General features: G+C 45.0%; 1 protein-coding gene across 1 annotated transcript in view; it reads right to left on the reverse strand.

The window, feature by feature from the left end:
* PROSER1 (proline and serine rich 1) overlaps positions 1–14,593 on the reverse strand; it is an 80,630-nt gene that overhangs the window by 58,566 nt on the left and 7,471 nt on the right. The window contains exon 3 of the mRNA XM_073583263.1: positions 5,802–6,029. Coding sequence (XP_073439364.1) covers positions 5,802–5,846 — 45 coding nt within the window. The 5' untranslated portion in view covers positions 5,847–6,029. The remainder of the gene's footprint in view (positions 1–5,801; positions 6,030–14,593) is intronic.

Below are 14,593 nucleotides of genomic sequence, written 5' to 3' on the forward strand. Positions count from 1 at the left end.
GCGCCTCCATGGAAGCGATTACTGAACGAAGGGACTCCATTCTGAAATGACGCAGGCGGACACTCTTGTTCAGCAGTTTGAGGTCCAGAATGGGCCGGACCGCGCCGCCTTTCTTGGGCACTACAAACAGGTTTGAATAGAACCCTGTGAATCGCTCTGCTTCGGGAACGGGCACAATCACCCCGGAACTGAGAAGGGAGTCGATGGATGCAAAGAAGCCCGGAACTAAGGCGGGGTCTTTTGGAGGACGGGGTTCGAAGAAACGATCCCGGGGCCGAGAAACGAACTCTATCTTGTATCCTGAGGATACAACCTCCCTGACCCAAGCGTCTTCCACTGAGGCCAGCCAGACATCCATGAAGAAAAGGAGTCGGCCGCCCAGTTGCAAAGGCGCCTCGGGACACTTTAGGTAGTCATGCCGAGGTGGACCTTCCAGTTCTGGATCTGGAGGATCTGCCCTGGGAGGAGTGAGATCGCCAGGATGGAGTGGGCCTAAAGGAGACCTTCTTCCTATCCTGGCGTGCCTGTGGCCTTTGTTGGTTGGAAAAAGGCTCTGTTGTCGCGGCGTGGCGAAAAGATCGAAAGGGCCGAAACTGACGCCTTGGAGGGGGTCTACGAGGCTTGGACTGAGGGAGAAGAGAGCTTTGCCCCCCGTGGCGTCTTTGATAATCTGGTCCAGCTGGGATCCGAAAAGACGTGCACCCTGAAAGGGCAGATTGGTAAGGGACCTTTTCGAAGACAAATCTGCCTGCCAAACCTTGAGCCAAATCGTATGCCGGATTGCAACTAAGTTGCTGGACGCTTGGGCTGCGCAAGAGGTGGCATCTAGAGAGGCGGAGACCAAATACTCCCCTGCCTGGGAAATCTGGTTGGCTAGCTCGGCCAGTCGCTCTGGCTGGGCTCCATCAAGAATGCCTTGGCGGAGATCATCCGCCCAAGTAGCTATGGCCTTTGCTACCCAAGTGGAGGCAAAAGCTGGGCTTAGCACCGTTGCAGCCGCTTCGAATGCTGACTTTGCTAAGGACTCTATGATCCTGTCGTTAGAATCCTTCAAAGCCGCCACACCTGAAATCGGAAGGACCGTGCTGTTAGATAGTCTGGACACAGGGGCGTCTACAGAGGGAGAAGCCGACCAGTTGTCTGTGAGCTCTTGAGAGAATGGATACAGCACGCCGAGGCGCTTCCCTCTTTGAAAGCACCTGGTCGGATTTTCCCTTTCCCTGGTGAGGAGCTTGGCAAACTCAGAATGAGGAGCGAAGACTCTGGAAGGTGTTTCTGCCCGTCTGAAGGAAACCTCCTGATTTGAGGGTTCCGCAGGGGAGTCTGTGATCTCAAAAGTGTGGTTAATCGCTGCAATGAGGTTCTGTACTGTAACCTTCATGTCCGCGGTATGGTCCGAATCCAGCTCTAAAAACTCATCGGATGGCGGACTCAGGTGAGGAGGCACGGGAAGGCGACTGCTGGGAAGGACTATGCGGTGAGGGGAGGATTCCGGCCGGAGATCCTGCCTGGGTCTTTTGCGGCTCATGCTGGCTGGTTCAGATGGAACCTCTTGTGACCTGCTGGGTCCTGCAGAGGTGTACAGGGGCAACTTATCAAGAACGGCCACTAGGGTCTGAGATACCCTGGTGAGATCCGCTACTGATTGAGATAAAGAAGAAGCCCAGTCTGGAATGGGGGATTCGCTCTCACCCGGAGCAATAGGGGGCTCCAGGGCGGCGGTCTGGATGGGGTTGCTGCAGTCAGTGCAGAGGGGAGTGGGCTGACCTGAGGGTAGTTTGCATTTGCAAGAAGAGCATGCAAAAAACTTGACTAAGGTGCAGGTGGAAGCCGGAGGGCGAGCACGATCAGGCTTAGAATTAGACATAATGAGGGAAAGTCACTGAAGCAGTGCCGGAAGGTTGGGGGACAGGAGGCAGAGGAGGGTGTCAGTCTGCAGAAGCAGAGCTACTCACGGTCCGGCGTCCTGTGGAAGCTTCCGGCGAGCGCTGCTGCAAGGCTCGTTCGAGTCTGCAGGGCCACAGAAGAGTCGATGAGGTCCGGCTGACAGGCTGGATAAAATGGCGGCCGCCTGAGGGGAGCCCGGAAAGAAAAAGCGCGCTTCCTTGTGAAGACAGGGAGAGGGAGGGCGGGTTAACTGCAGCAAAGGATTGCTGCTGATGGGCAGGCCAGAAGGCTGAGCACCGCCCCTGGAGCGCAGACGTGGAGGAGAGAGAGAAGGGCGGCCTCGAGCGGTGGGCGGGCTTAGAACGGGCGGGAGAGAAGCCCGCCTGAGGAAAAAGGCGGGGGGCGTGGCCGCGACGCCGGACAAGGCCGCAATAGAAGCCGGGGCCTGGATTAGAAAGCGGCGGCCGGCGGGAAGCGTGGGGCGGCGCGGAGGTAACGCTGCACCCGCGTGATCGCTACCCCATACATGCGCCCGCTCCTCCAGTACCCGGGCCTGCAGCATGGCAGGCCAAAAGATAAAGAAAGGAGCAGCCGGGGAGGCAGGGAGGGGAAGGGCTTGATGCTCCGGGGTCCCATACTTACCCCTCAGCAATGGTCCTTGTAGAAGAAGGACCACGTCTCTTCCAGACCAACAGGCTCTGGTGGGCGAGTGGGTGGGAGACGGGGGGGGGCGAGGACCAGCTGGATCGCCTGACACGCATCCGTGCTCGGACTCTGGGTCCTGCCATCCAGACATATGAGGATACGGGATGGCAGTACACGCCATACTCATAGTCTCTTTGTGGGAGTACGGATGTGACTGATCACTCCGTATCCCTCCGGAACCTGTAAAGAAACGACGCACGTTGAGGTAGATAGGGGTCTAATGAAAGACCCGTGTCCACCTCCTACTGACACTAAGCTAAACTGGGGAAATAAGTGCCGGTCGGTGGGGTGTATACTGCAGAGGAGGAGCTAACCTTTTTTTGTACATAGTGTCAGCCTCCTAGTGGCAGCAGCATACACCCATGGTTTCTGTGTCCCCCAATGAAGCGATGGAGAAAAAAGGATTTAAAACCTGATGTAAGGCCAGAAATCAGAGGATTCGGGAGTCCCAACCCTACACCAGAGATACCCAGATAACAAACTGACGTCACTGTACCTGTACGTGGTCGCACCACTGCGAAAGACAGTCACATTACACAACTGACATATTAGGATTGCCACTTTACATGTATGGAGGGTAAATGCTGGAAGATCAAATCTTATGGCCTCTGTCTCACCCCAAATCACAGAGAGCAAGACAGGATCCATCATGGTGACAATCTCCGACAGCAGCTTTTAACACACACCAGCGGGGAGTGAGTCACTGCTCCTGCCCATCGGTATGCCCGTGACATGATCATGGGGAATCAATGGGTGGTTCTGACAGCCAGGGGTCTGCTGATGTCCGCCTGTGCCTGCCATTACTGAGCTCCTGTGAACGCCGGCCCTAGTCCGGCATTCATAGGAGAAAGTGATTTCTTCTACATAAAGCAGGGCTGATGCACTGCTATGTACAGCACAAGTGATAGGGGACTTGCAGCTATGATCGTCCTAAAGGGACTATTCAATACAGTAAAAAAGGAGAAAAAAAGTTCTAAAAACTTTTTTTAAAAAGTTCAAATTATCCCCTTTGTCCCATAAAAAAAAATAACACATCTGGTATTGCTGTGTTCAGTATTGTCCAATCAAAATATGAAATAAATTAATTTGATAGGTAAATGGCATAATGAAGAAAAAAACCACGCCAGAATTACGGTTTTGTGGCCGCAGTAATATTGCAATAACAGGCAATCAAAACATCTCATCTGCCCCAAAATGGTATCAATGAAAACATCAGCTCAGGGCACAAACAATAAGCCCTCACCCAGCCCCAGATCTCGAAAAACTAAGATGTTACGGGTCTTGGAAAATGGCGACAAAAGCTACATTACACTTTTTGACAAAGTTCTGAATTTTTTTTCATCACATAAATAAAAACAAAACCTGTACATGTTTATTATCTGCGTACTTGTACTGACCTGGGGAATCACATTGCCAGCTCAGCTTTACCTTATAGTGAGCATAATAATAAAAAAAAAAAAAAAAAATTGTGAAATTGCATTTTTGTAATTTCACTGCACTTGGAATTTTTTTTCCCGTTTTTCAGTACACGGTACGGTAAAACCAACGGTGTTGTTCAAAAGTGCAACTCGTCCCGTAAAAAAACAAGCCCTCACATGGCCATATTGACGGAAAAGTAAAAAAAATAAAAGTTATGGATCTGGAACACAAAAACATAAAATTGCAAGGTTCTGACGGGCATAAGCAAACTTAATTAATTTTCCCCAGAAGCGACTGGCAACTTGCTTCCATTTTGGTTAATAATCAGGATCAGCGCTCCAGGGAATGCAGTGTAAATGTTCCCCTATAGGAGTGAGCACAGCTTGGATTTCATGGCCGCAGCAGCTTTGCATTATTGTGCCTTCCATTACAGCATCTAGAAGGGTTTTTTATGGTGTTTTGTAGGATTTTTCAGAAAAAAAAGCAAAGAATGTGATAAAGGAAGAAGTATTACTTAGCCTTTGAATCTGTTGTCCCATTATGTACCTGACCGCTGCAGCCAATGACAGATCTCACCGGTGACATCTGCACGTATGGCGCAAGATCACTGAGACTAGAGATTGACTGAAGCTGTCATGCAAGCGCTGGATGGGAAGATATCACTTGTGGGACCAGTGTGGACCAGGGTGGCCTCAGAACTAGGATTTCAAGGGGATAAGTCAGATTTATTTCTTTACCTACTCTGTGCCAACTCTCGAAAAATCAAAGAAAACTCCTCTAAATGGGGATACTGTGTCTATGACAGACCGGTTCTCAATGCACTATTGCTCTGCAACCAACCAAGATGGATCCTTTACACAAAGACACAAGGATGAGTCAAAATTACACGCACTCTGTAGAATTGATTTTCATCAAGTTAAATGTAACATTTTTCGGACGTAATCTCTCAGCTTTTCAATACGTTCCCCCTTTAAAAAAATATTTTCGGCTGAGCTGCACCGCTGTCTTCACCTCTTCATCAGACATGAATCTTCAACTTTGTGGGGCTTCTTTCAGGGGAAATAATCCGCCATCACTTGTCTACAGGGCCGTGGAGTCAGTGTCATGGAAATTGAGGAGTTGGAGCCGGAGGTTTGGCTTACCGACTCCACAGCCCTCTACACACCAGAATCCGTTTCCGTGCCTGCTCAATGTTGTCATCAGTCATGGACATGGACGGGTGTCCGGCTCCTTCTTCAGGGCTGACACTTGTGCCACCGTCATTACTTCTCTGTCTGTTCATACACACTTCTTCCCGACAAGAAACGTTCTCCATCCCGTGCACAAAATCTTCGCGAAATGTCAGCAGACAAATCCCTGCACGCTGCTCTTTGGTGAAAATCACATGTGAGGCAGCCATTGTTTTTCACACCCCAGTCACAGATGTAACACATTCAACCCTGAGCAGCAGGGACTGGGGAGAGGGCGTATGGAAAGCGCCAGTAAGACATTGTGGCCACCAAAAGTCTGACTATAACCGGTGTGTGGAAATTTTTTAACTCAACCTCAAATATCGAACACATACAGCACCTGTGGTACACTAGAATAATAGCAGGAGCCGTGGGAAATCCAAAAAATGTAACACTAGAACTACTTCCCACTGTCTTCAGCCGGTGGCAGCGGTACAGATGCTGTATGGCAGTGATGTCCACAGCGACATTACATTATGTAGATCATGTATAAAGGATGTGTGCGCATTGTGCAATGGCTCCGAAGCTGTAAGCATAGAGCGCCCTGTAATTTACATGTACCTTTCTGACTTCATCCAACACCATCTCAAATGACTTCTTATCCATGGCTGCGCTTCTAGCTTTCTCACAAGACCGTTCACAATGTAAAAAGATTTCGGGAGCTGTTTTCTCTGTTGGCTCCTGTGCGGCCAGGTGTAACAGAGTTGATCTCACAGCGTTATAAGCACAAAGAGCCCATGATCACAGACGTTTTCTCCTGCAGGACGCACATTGATAAGATGCTGCAATCTGAAAAGAAGATGGAGAAACTGATCAAATGATGCAATGAAAGAAGATTCGCACAGAAGGAGACAACTATAGCCTGTACCTCGGTTATAGCCAATTTTGATGGTGCTGGGTAGATCCCCACGGCTCCTATCATAGCCTGCACCTCAGTTATAGCAAACTTTGGTGGTGCTGTGTAGATCCCCCTGCCCCCTAGCATAGCCAGCACCTCGGTTATAGCAAACTTCTGTGGTGCTGGGTAGATCCCCCGGCTCCTATCATAGCCTATACCTCAGTTATAGCTAACTTTGATGTGCTGGGTAGACAATACCCCACCCCACCCCCCGTGGCTCCAATCATAGCCTATACCTCGGTTATAGCTAACTTTGATGGTGCTGGGTAGCCCCTTCTGTGGCAGTGGCAAGTGGGGTTGATGTCACCTATGTATTGTCTGTTGACATCAATCCCACGGCTTAGTTATGGACAAGCGTCTATAAGACACCTCTCCATTACTAATCCTATAGCTGTATGGTAAAGACACAGCCAGAATAAAATCCTTTATTTGAAATAAAAACAAAATACACTTATCCTTTGTTATCTTAAAATACCAAACACAGTTATACTCACCTTATGTCTGCTGTAATAAAACAAAAATAAAAACAATCATATCCCTCGCCCATCCGTCGTTCTGTCCCACGCTGTAATCCATGTCTGGGGATAAACAGTTTTCAACCTGGACGATGCCAAGTAATTTCTCACGGTGATCTGCTGTAAACTCACTGACTTTTTTCCCATGGTGCTGAGGTCACCGCAGTTCAGCCCGATTGGGAACGAAGCATCAGTGACCTTCGGTAACCTCGATGAGTTCACCGCTGCTCACGGAGGCTGCATTTGCAGCAGCTCATTCAGCAGTGGTACTCAGCATGGATGCTCGCATCTCGGCACCGTTCAAGTTGAAAACGGTTAAAACCAGGACTGGGATTACAGTATGGGAAAGAACAGAGGTGAGGGATATGGTAGTTTTTAACTTTTGTTTTATTACAAGAAACGAGGGCTTCAATGGAATGGATGTTGAGTATAACTGTTTGTTATTTTAAGATTAAAAAAAGATCAGTGTATTATGTTTTTACTTCAAATAAAGGACTTTATTCTGGCTGTGTTTATTTACCGTATAACTATAGGATTAGGAACGTATACGTGTCTTACAGACACCTCTCCATTACTAAGCCATGGGCTTGATGTCACCAGACAATACTGACATCAATCCCACAAATATGAACCCCACATGCCACGGCTACAGGGCAAGTAAAGGGCAAAGCGCCAGAATTGGCGCATCTAATAGATGTGCCTTTTCTGAGAAACTGCGGGCTGCTATTTTTAGGCTGGGGGGAGAAATATCCATGGCCCCTTACCAGCATGAGAATACCAGCCCCCAGCTGTCTGCTTTAGCTTGGATGGTGGTCAAAAAATGGGGGGGTACTCCACACATTTTTATTATTTATTTAAGTAATTAAAAATACGGTGTGGGGACCCCTCTGTTCTTGATAACCAGCCTTCCTAAAGCTGACAGCTGAGGGCTGCAGCCCGCAGCTGTCAGCTTTGCCTGGCTGGTTGTCAAAAATACAGGGAAACCCACGTCATTTTTTTTAAATTTATTTATAGCACAGGAGCAGGCAGACGTATACTTCCATCAGCCACCGCCTGCTAGCACTGTATCAGTTGAATATAACTCTCAACATTCTCACCTGCTCGCGCTTATCGCCGACAGAGCAGGGGAAAATGTTTCCCAGGCGCTGGTACGTGTGATACTCAAGTGGCACATGTGTTGTGAATTCTCTTGCTCGGATTTCTGTGCCGAAGCTCCCTCTGGTGGTTACTGAGAGTGAGAGTAGTGGAGCTGGCCAGGTTGATGGAAGTTCCCCACCTGACGACGATAATTGGAAACCTGGGAAATGTGTGCAAACTGTAAACCGCTGCGGAATATGTTAGCGCTATATAAAAATAAAGATTATTATTATTATTACTACTACTGGCTGGGAGCATATAATTGAGCTGGCTGCTCTTGAAGGTTGCTGGTAATTTTTCCTCCTTGTGCATTTGGAGTTCTTTTGTCCCCTGCCTGATCTGCATGGTTCAGTTAAGGGATTTTTTTGCTAATCCTTTGCATCTAATCTGGTTTTGCCTTTTTTTTTTGCTTTCTGCTTTGTTGCTAGGGTTCAGCGTACTCCCTGCTGGGCCGTTTCATATGGTACAGCTTGTTCAGTCCCGTTATGTTAGTATCTTTTTGCTTTGCTTCCAGGTTATAACAGAGTGCTGATCTAGCAGGGGTGAGTTCATGTGGCCTCAGGTTTTTTGTATATCAGAAGTGTTGGACTTTTTTAGGGTTTTGTGCGTGATTGCAGACAGTATCTTTTCTGTCCTGTCTAGACAGCTTGGGCCCCACCATTTGCTCAGTCTGTTCTCTGCCTGTGTTTGTGTCTCATCTTGTCTCACCGACAATATATGTTTGGGGGCTGTCTGTTATGAACTCATTTTCTCCTTCACCTTTGATGTCCGATGAACTCCCTCTGCTGGTGAAAGGAGGTAGTGAAATTGATTTGGATGGGAAAAACCTGTCATCTGAACAGGTGGAGTGTGATTGGACATCTGGAATCTCTGAGTGGATATAAGGCCGCCGACGCCCTGCTGGGTTGCTGGTGAGCCTTTCTGCTCTGAGCTCTGGCCTCCAGTATAGTCCTGTCTACTAAAGCTAAGTTTTTGCTCTGCTATTTTTCCATGAGATTTTGTCTGTTTACTTAGTGTTTGTGTTCAGCCAGCCCTGGTTGGGACTGGCTGAACTCCATTTTTGTCTCTGATCAGTTGATCTCTTTGCTCTGTTTTCAGAATATACCTGAGTGCTGATAGAGTGATTTTGAAGCCTAGTGACTTCAGGGCCTTTTCTATCAGACGTGTTGGACATTATTTTTGGCAGGGTTTTTGCGTGATTGCAGACAGTTGCTTTTCTTTCCTGTCCTATCTAGTTAGTGAGGGCCCCATCGTTTGCTCAGCCTGTCTTTCTGTCTGTGTTTGTATTTTCATCTGTTTTCACCGTCAATACATGTTGGGGGCTTTCTATTGCTTTGGGGTCTGCTCTGGGGCAGTTTAGATTTCCCCTTTCTTTCTTTAGGTTTATTTAGTTCTCCGGCTGTGAACGAGGTGTCTAGGACCACCGTAGGAACACCCCAAGGCTACTGTTAGTTGTTGTGAATAGGATCAGGGGTCTGCAATCCGCTAGCTACCAACCTCTCCGGTTTTCTGGACTTAGCTTGTATTTTTGTTTTTTCCTCCTCCGGTGACTCATTCATAACAGCTGTCTATTCCTTTGGGGATCTGCTCCGGGGCAGTTTAGATTTCACCTTTCTGTCTTTAGGCTTAGTTAGTCCTCCGGCTGTGACGAAGAGTCTAGGGCACCGTAGGAACGCTCCACGGCTACTGCCAGTTGTTTTGATAGGATCAGGGGTCTGCAATCCGCTTAGTTACCAACTTCTCTGGTCTTCTGGTGGCTTAGCCTGTTCCTACCATCCTCCTCGGTGACCCATTCATAACACACATGGTTGTCACACGTATGCCACAAGTATTACACACACGGACACTGATATATCCGATACTGGTTTTTCCGGTACCGTAATAATCAAGACATGTGAAAGAGTCCTTACAGGATATAAAACATGTACATTAGGGTGCCAAGGAAATGCATGGTAAAAATTAAGTAGCAAGTTTTTGAAGGTCTTACCTTCCTAATTTTGTTCCTTTTTGGTCATTGATATTTTATAATTTTTTTTTTTTTTTTTAAGATTAGTTATCATTTACTGGTTGCTCAATGGCACATCATATTGCAGTTTTAAATGTTTGTTTAGTATTTATCGTCAGACATATCCCGCGTTATGTAAGGTATGTTATGCCATGTACCGATCAGATTAATTGATTTTATATTTCGATAGATCGGGCGTTTCTGAATGCGGCGAAACCAAAGTGTGTGTGTGTGTGTGTGTATATATTTTATATCATAGTAAAAAAGACAGCAGGATGGCACTCACCGTTCTCTTGAAATGATTCACTTTATTTCATATCGACAAAGCATAGGCACCGGCACGGGAGAAATGTAAAAAGACGGACAACAGCCGTTTCGTGCAGAATGCACTTCAACAGGTCCCATGGGAAATAAAGTGAATCATCTCAAGTGAACGGTGAGTGCCATCCTGCTGTCTTTTTTACTATGACATTTCATGTTTTTTCTTCAGATGGATAGATCCCCCGTTCAGTAAAAGGGTTACAGGTGTTACACCGATAGCGGTTACCAGCAGCTTTTGCGGGTATTTCTTTCCCAGGGACAGTGCCGGATGTTTTCTTTCTTTCTCTGGACTGATAGATAGATATATATATAAATCCAACAATGTAGACCAGCTCACTCCTGTGAACCACCTGGAACCTCAGCTAACCTGGTTAACTACGTTGTGCCCGGATCAGGATGTAGGAGTACATCCATACAAATGTGAACAACGGCAAAGCAAGGTCCAGCAATAACGTGAGCAATCCAGGAGGCTGTTAAAAAAAATTTTCTTTTTTATTATTCATAAATCCATTAAAATACAATGGCCCAAGCAGTTCAAAACAGCAATAACGCAGGAAAGTCGTGCAGATAGGACTACGCGTTTCAGCGGTAGAACCCGCCTTCTTCACGGTCCAGAATCTAATCTGCTTTCCAAACATGGAACCTTATATACATCCCACTCCCATCAGGGTAATTATAAACATATGTGAGAGACTTAAAAACATGAGCTATAAAAGCAGATCAAACATATAAACTATCCACATATTGATCAGTATACAACATGCATGAAGATTATAAGGAAAGGATTCAACATGTTGGAGAAAAATACAATCGGAATATCCAATAACCTGACCATAAGATTTGAGTGGTACAAAAACATAGAATAATAATATTAACCAGCATTATATAGTGCAAATATATCAATAGTGCATAATGATATCCAGGCGGTTACTAAAGCCCTGTGGCATGCGAGTCCCCAACTCAAATATCCACCTACTCTCTCTTGCAAGCACTTTTTATGAAAATCTCCCCCCCTCAATGGTTTTTTTTACATGCTCTACGCCCATAAAGGAGAAACCGCGTAAATCCCCATTATGTTTTTTTGAAAAATGTCGGGATACTACTGATGCACCAACCATAGGCAAATTACTAGCGTCTGACAGGTGTTTGCGGATTCTAGTTTTAAGGGGATTCATTGTACAACCCACATATTGCATACGGCATATATTGCAATTAATTAGATACACTACATTCTCCGTATTACAGTTTATAAAAGAACAAACATTAAACTGTTTTTTATTGGAAATAGATGTAAATATTTTAGATTTATTAGCAAAACCGCAGCACTTACAGATATTGGCACCGCATTTAAAAAATCCTGTTGTTTTTAACCAATTGCTAGGGGAAATTTTATCCGGATCTTTGAACATGCTGGGTGATAATAATGTAGCTAAAGTCGGGGCTCTTCTTGCCACAAAGGCAATATCATTATTTTCCACAATATTTTTCAAAATATAATTCTGAGATAACAAGGGGAGATATTTTTTGATGATTTTAACAATAGAATTAAACTGAGGACTATAATTAGTACTGAAAACCACCCTAGATTTTATAGAGTCAAACTGTCTTTTTTTCTCAGTAGATTCCAACAGCTTAACCCTATCCATGCCTGCTACCATTTTCCTGGCTCTCTCCAAAGACCAATTAGGATACCCCCTTTTTTTAAATTATTACAGGTCATTTCAATTCCTTCCTCCAATTTGTCACTAGATGTAGTATTCCTTTTTAGTCTAATAAGCTCCCCCACAGGAATATTCTGAATGACATGTTTGGGGTGATTAGAGGAAGCCATTAAAATACTATTGCATGCAATGGATTTTTTATAGGGAGATATCAGAACCCCATCATTGCCCAAATCTGCGGTCAGTTTCAAATCCAAGAAGTTAATTGATACCTCATGACCACTACTAGTAAATTTTAGATTGAAATCATTCAAATCCAAATAAGAGAAAAAAAAAAATTTATTGATGATCTGATATTTGTCTGGAGGGGTAGTCTCTCGTCTGCAAAAAGTTTTTTCTCTTATTTGGATTTGAATGATTTCAATCTAAAATTTACTAGTAGTGGTCATGAGGTATCAATTAACTTCTTGGATTTGAAACTGACCGCAGATCTGGACAATGATGGGGTTCTGATATCTCCCTATAAAAAATCCATTGCATGCAATAGTATTTTAATGGCTTCCTCTAATCACCCCAAACATGTCATTCAGAATATTCCTGTGGGGGAGCTTATTAGACTAAAAAGGAATACTACATCTAGTGACAAATTGGAGGAAGGAATTGAAATGACCTGTAATAATTTAAAAAAAAGGGGGTATCCTAATTGGTCTTTGGAGAGAGCCAGGAAAATGGTAGCAGGCATGGATAGGGTTAAGATTTTGGAATCTACTGAGAAAAAAAAGACAGTTTGACTCTAAAAAATCTAGGGTGGTTTTCAGTACTAATTATAGTCCTCAGTTTAATTCTATTGTTAAAATCATCAAAAAATATCTCCCCTTGTTATCTCAGAATGATATTTTGAAAAATATTGTGGAAAATAATGATATTGCCTTTGTGGCAAGAAGAGCCCCGACTTTAGCTACATTATTATCACCCAGCATGTTCAAAGATCCGGATAAAATTTCCCCTAGCAATTGGTTAAAAACAACAGGATTTTTTAAATGCGGTGCCAATATCTGTAAGTGCTGCGGTTTTGCTAATAAATCTAAAATATTTACATCTATTTCCAATAAAAAACAGTTTAATGTTTGTTCTTTTATAAACTGTAATACGGAGAATGTAGTGTATCTAATTAATTGCAATATATGCCGTATGCAATATGTAGGTTGTACGATGAATCCCCTTAAAACTAGAATCCGCAAACACCTGTCAGACGCGAGTAATTTGCCTATGGTTGGTGCATCAGTAGTATCCCGACATTTTTCAAAAAAACATAATGGGGATTTACGCGGTTTCTCCTTTATGGGCATAGAGCATGTAAAAAAAACCATTGAGGGGGGAGATTTTCATAAAAAAGTGCTTGCAAGAGAGAGTAGGTGGATATTTGAGTTGGGGACTCGCATGCCACAGGGCTTTAATAACCGCCTAGCTATCATTATGCACTACCGATATATTTGTATTATATAATGCTGGTTAATATTATTGTTCTATGTTTTTGTACCACTCAAATCTTATGGTCAGGTTATTGGATATTCCGATTGTATTTTTCTCCAACATGTTGAATCCTTTCCTTATAATCTTCATGCATGTTGTATACTGATCAATATGTGGATAGTTTATATGTTTGATCTGCTTTTATAGCTCATGTTTTTAAGTCTCTCACATATGTTTATAATTACCCTGATGGGAGTGGGATGTATATAAGGTTCCATGTTTGGAAAGCAGATTAGATTCTGGACCGTGAAGAAGGCGGGTTCTACCGCTGAAACGCGTAGTCCTATCTGCACTACTTTCCTGCATTACTGCTGTTTTGAACTGCTTGGACCATTGTATTTTAATGGATTTATGAATAAAAAGAAAGAAATTTTTTTTTAACAGCCTCCTGGATTGCTCACGTTATTGCTGGACCTTGCTTTGCCGTTGTTCATATATATATCTATCTCTCTCTCTTTTTTATATACTTGAGCAAGTGATAATTCTAAATTTAATGTCAACATATTTTACATGGTGAATCCTTATGCCAAAAGGAACAAATTTCAGAGGTAAGACTTACCAATTTGCAAGGTTCATTTTTCCTTTTCACCCTAATGTACATAGCCACAAAAGTCTGATCCTGGCCACATCCTTTGTACTAAAGTGTATAATGAACATCTGCAAAGGTCACTGTGAAGGGAGGAGGAGCTGTGTATAGATGCTACACCTGGTCCCTGTCCTGGCTCTGCGCCTCGGTCTGCCGCTGCGCCCCGTTCAGGGCACTCACCTCGTGCCTTGCCCGCTGCGCCTGTGCAGCAGCCGGCTCCCTGTGTGTCCCATCCTGCTTCTCAGCGTTCAGGTCTCTCCCCTTCCCCCACCTCCTGGTGTCCTGTCGGCAGGTCTTCAGCCAGAGCTATTAGGGCACGCGCGCACGCCCCCCTGGCTTCTTAAAGGGACAGTGTGCATTTTTCAAAATAAGCAATTATCCAATGGCAGCGCACTGGCTGCTATTTCCGACCTCTCCTCCATCGGGAGAGCGCCGGAGTAACCATTATCAATACTTGTTACAGCGGGTTCTGTTGTTAACCTGTCTGCGCTGCGTAGCAGTCTCTGTGCATTTTCTTATGCTCTGTCTCCACAGAAATATCTGAATCCTGATAACCCTGGTTATACCTGCAATCATCTGGGCGAAAGCCATCCCGTTCCGCCAACAGCCATCCGAGTCCGAGAACTGAGTCAAGGTTACCGGAGCCAGCTACACACCATCTACCCAGATCCAGGACCAGTCATTACGAACTCTGCTG

This window comes from Dendrobates tinctorius, unplaced genomic scaffold (assembly GCF_039654945.1).
Source record: "Dendrobates tinctorius isolate UK_male_01 unplaced genomic scaffold, ASM3965494v1 ptg000075l, whole genome shotgun sequence".
Classification (NCBI taxonomy): domain Eukaryota; kingdom Metazoa; phylum Chordata; class Amphibia; order Anura; family Dendrobatidae; genus Dendrobates; species Dendrobates tinctorius.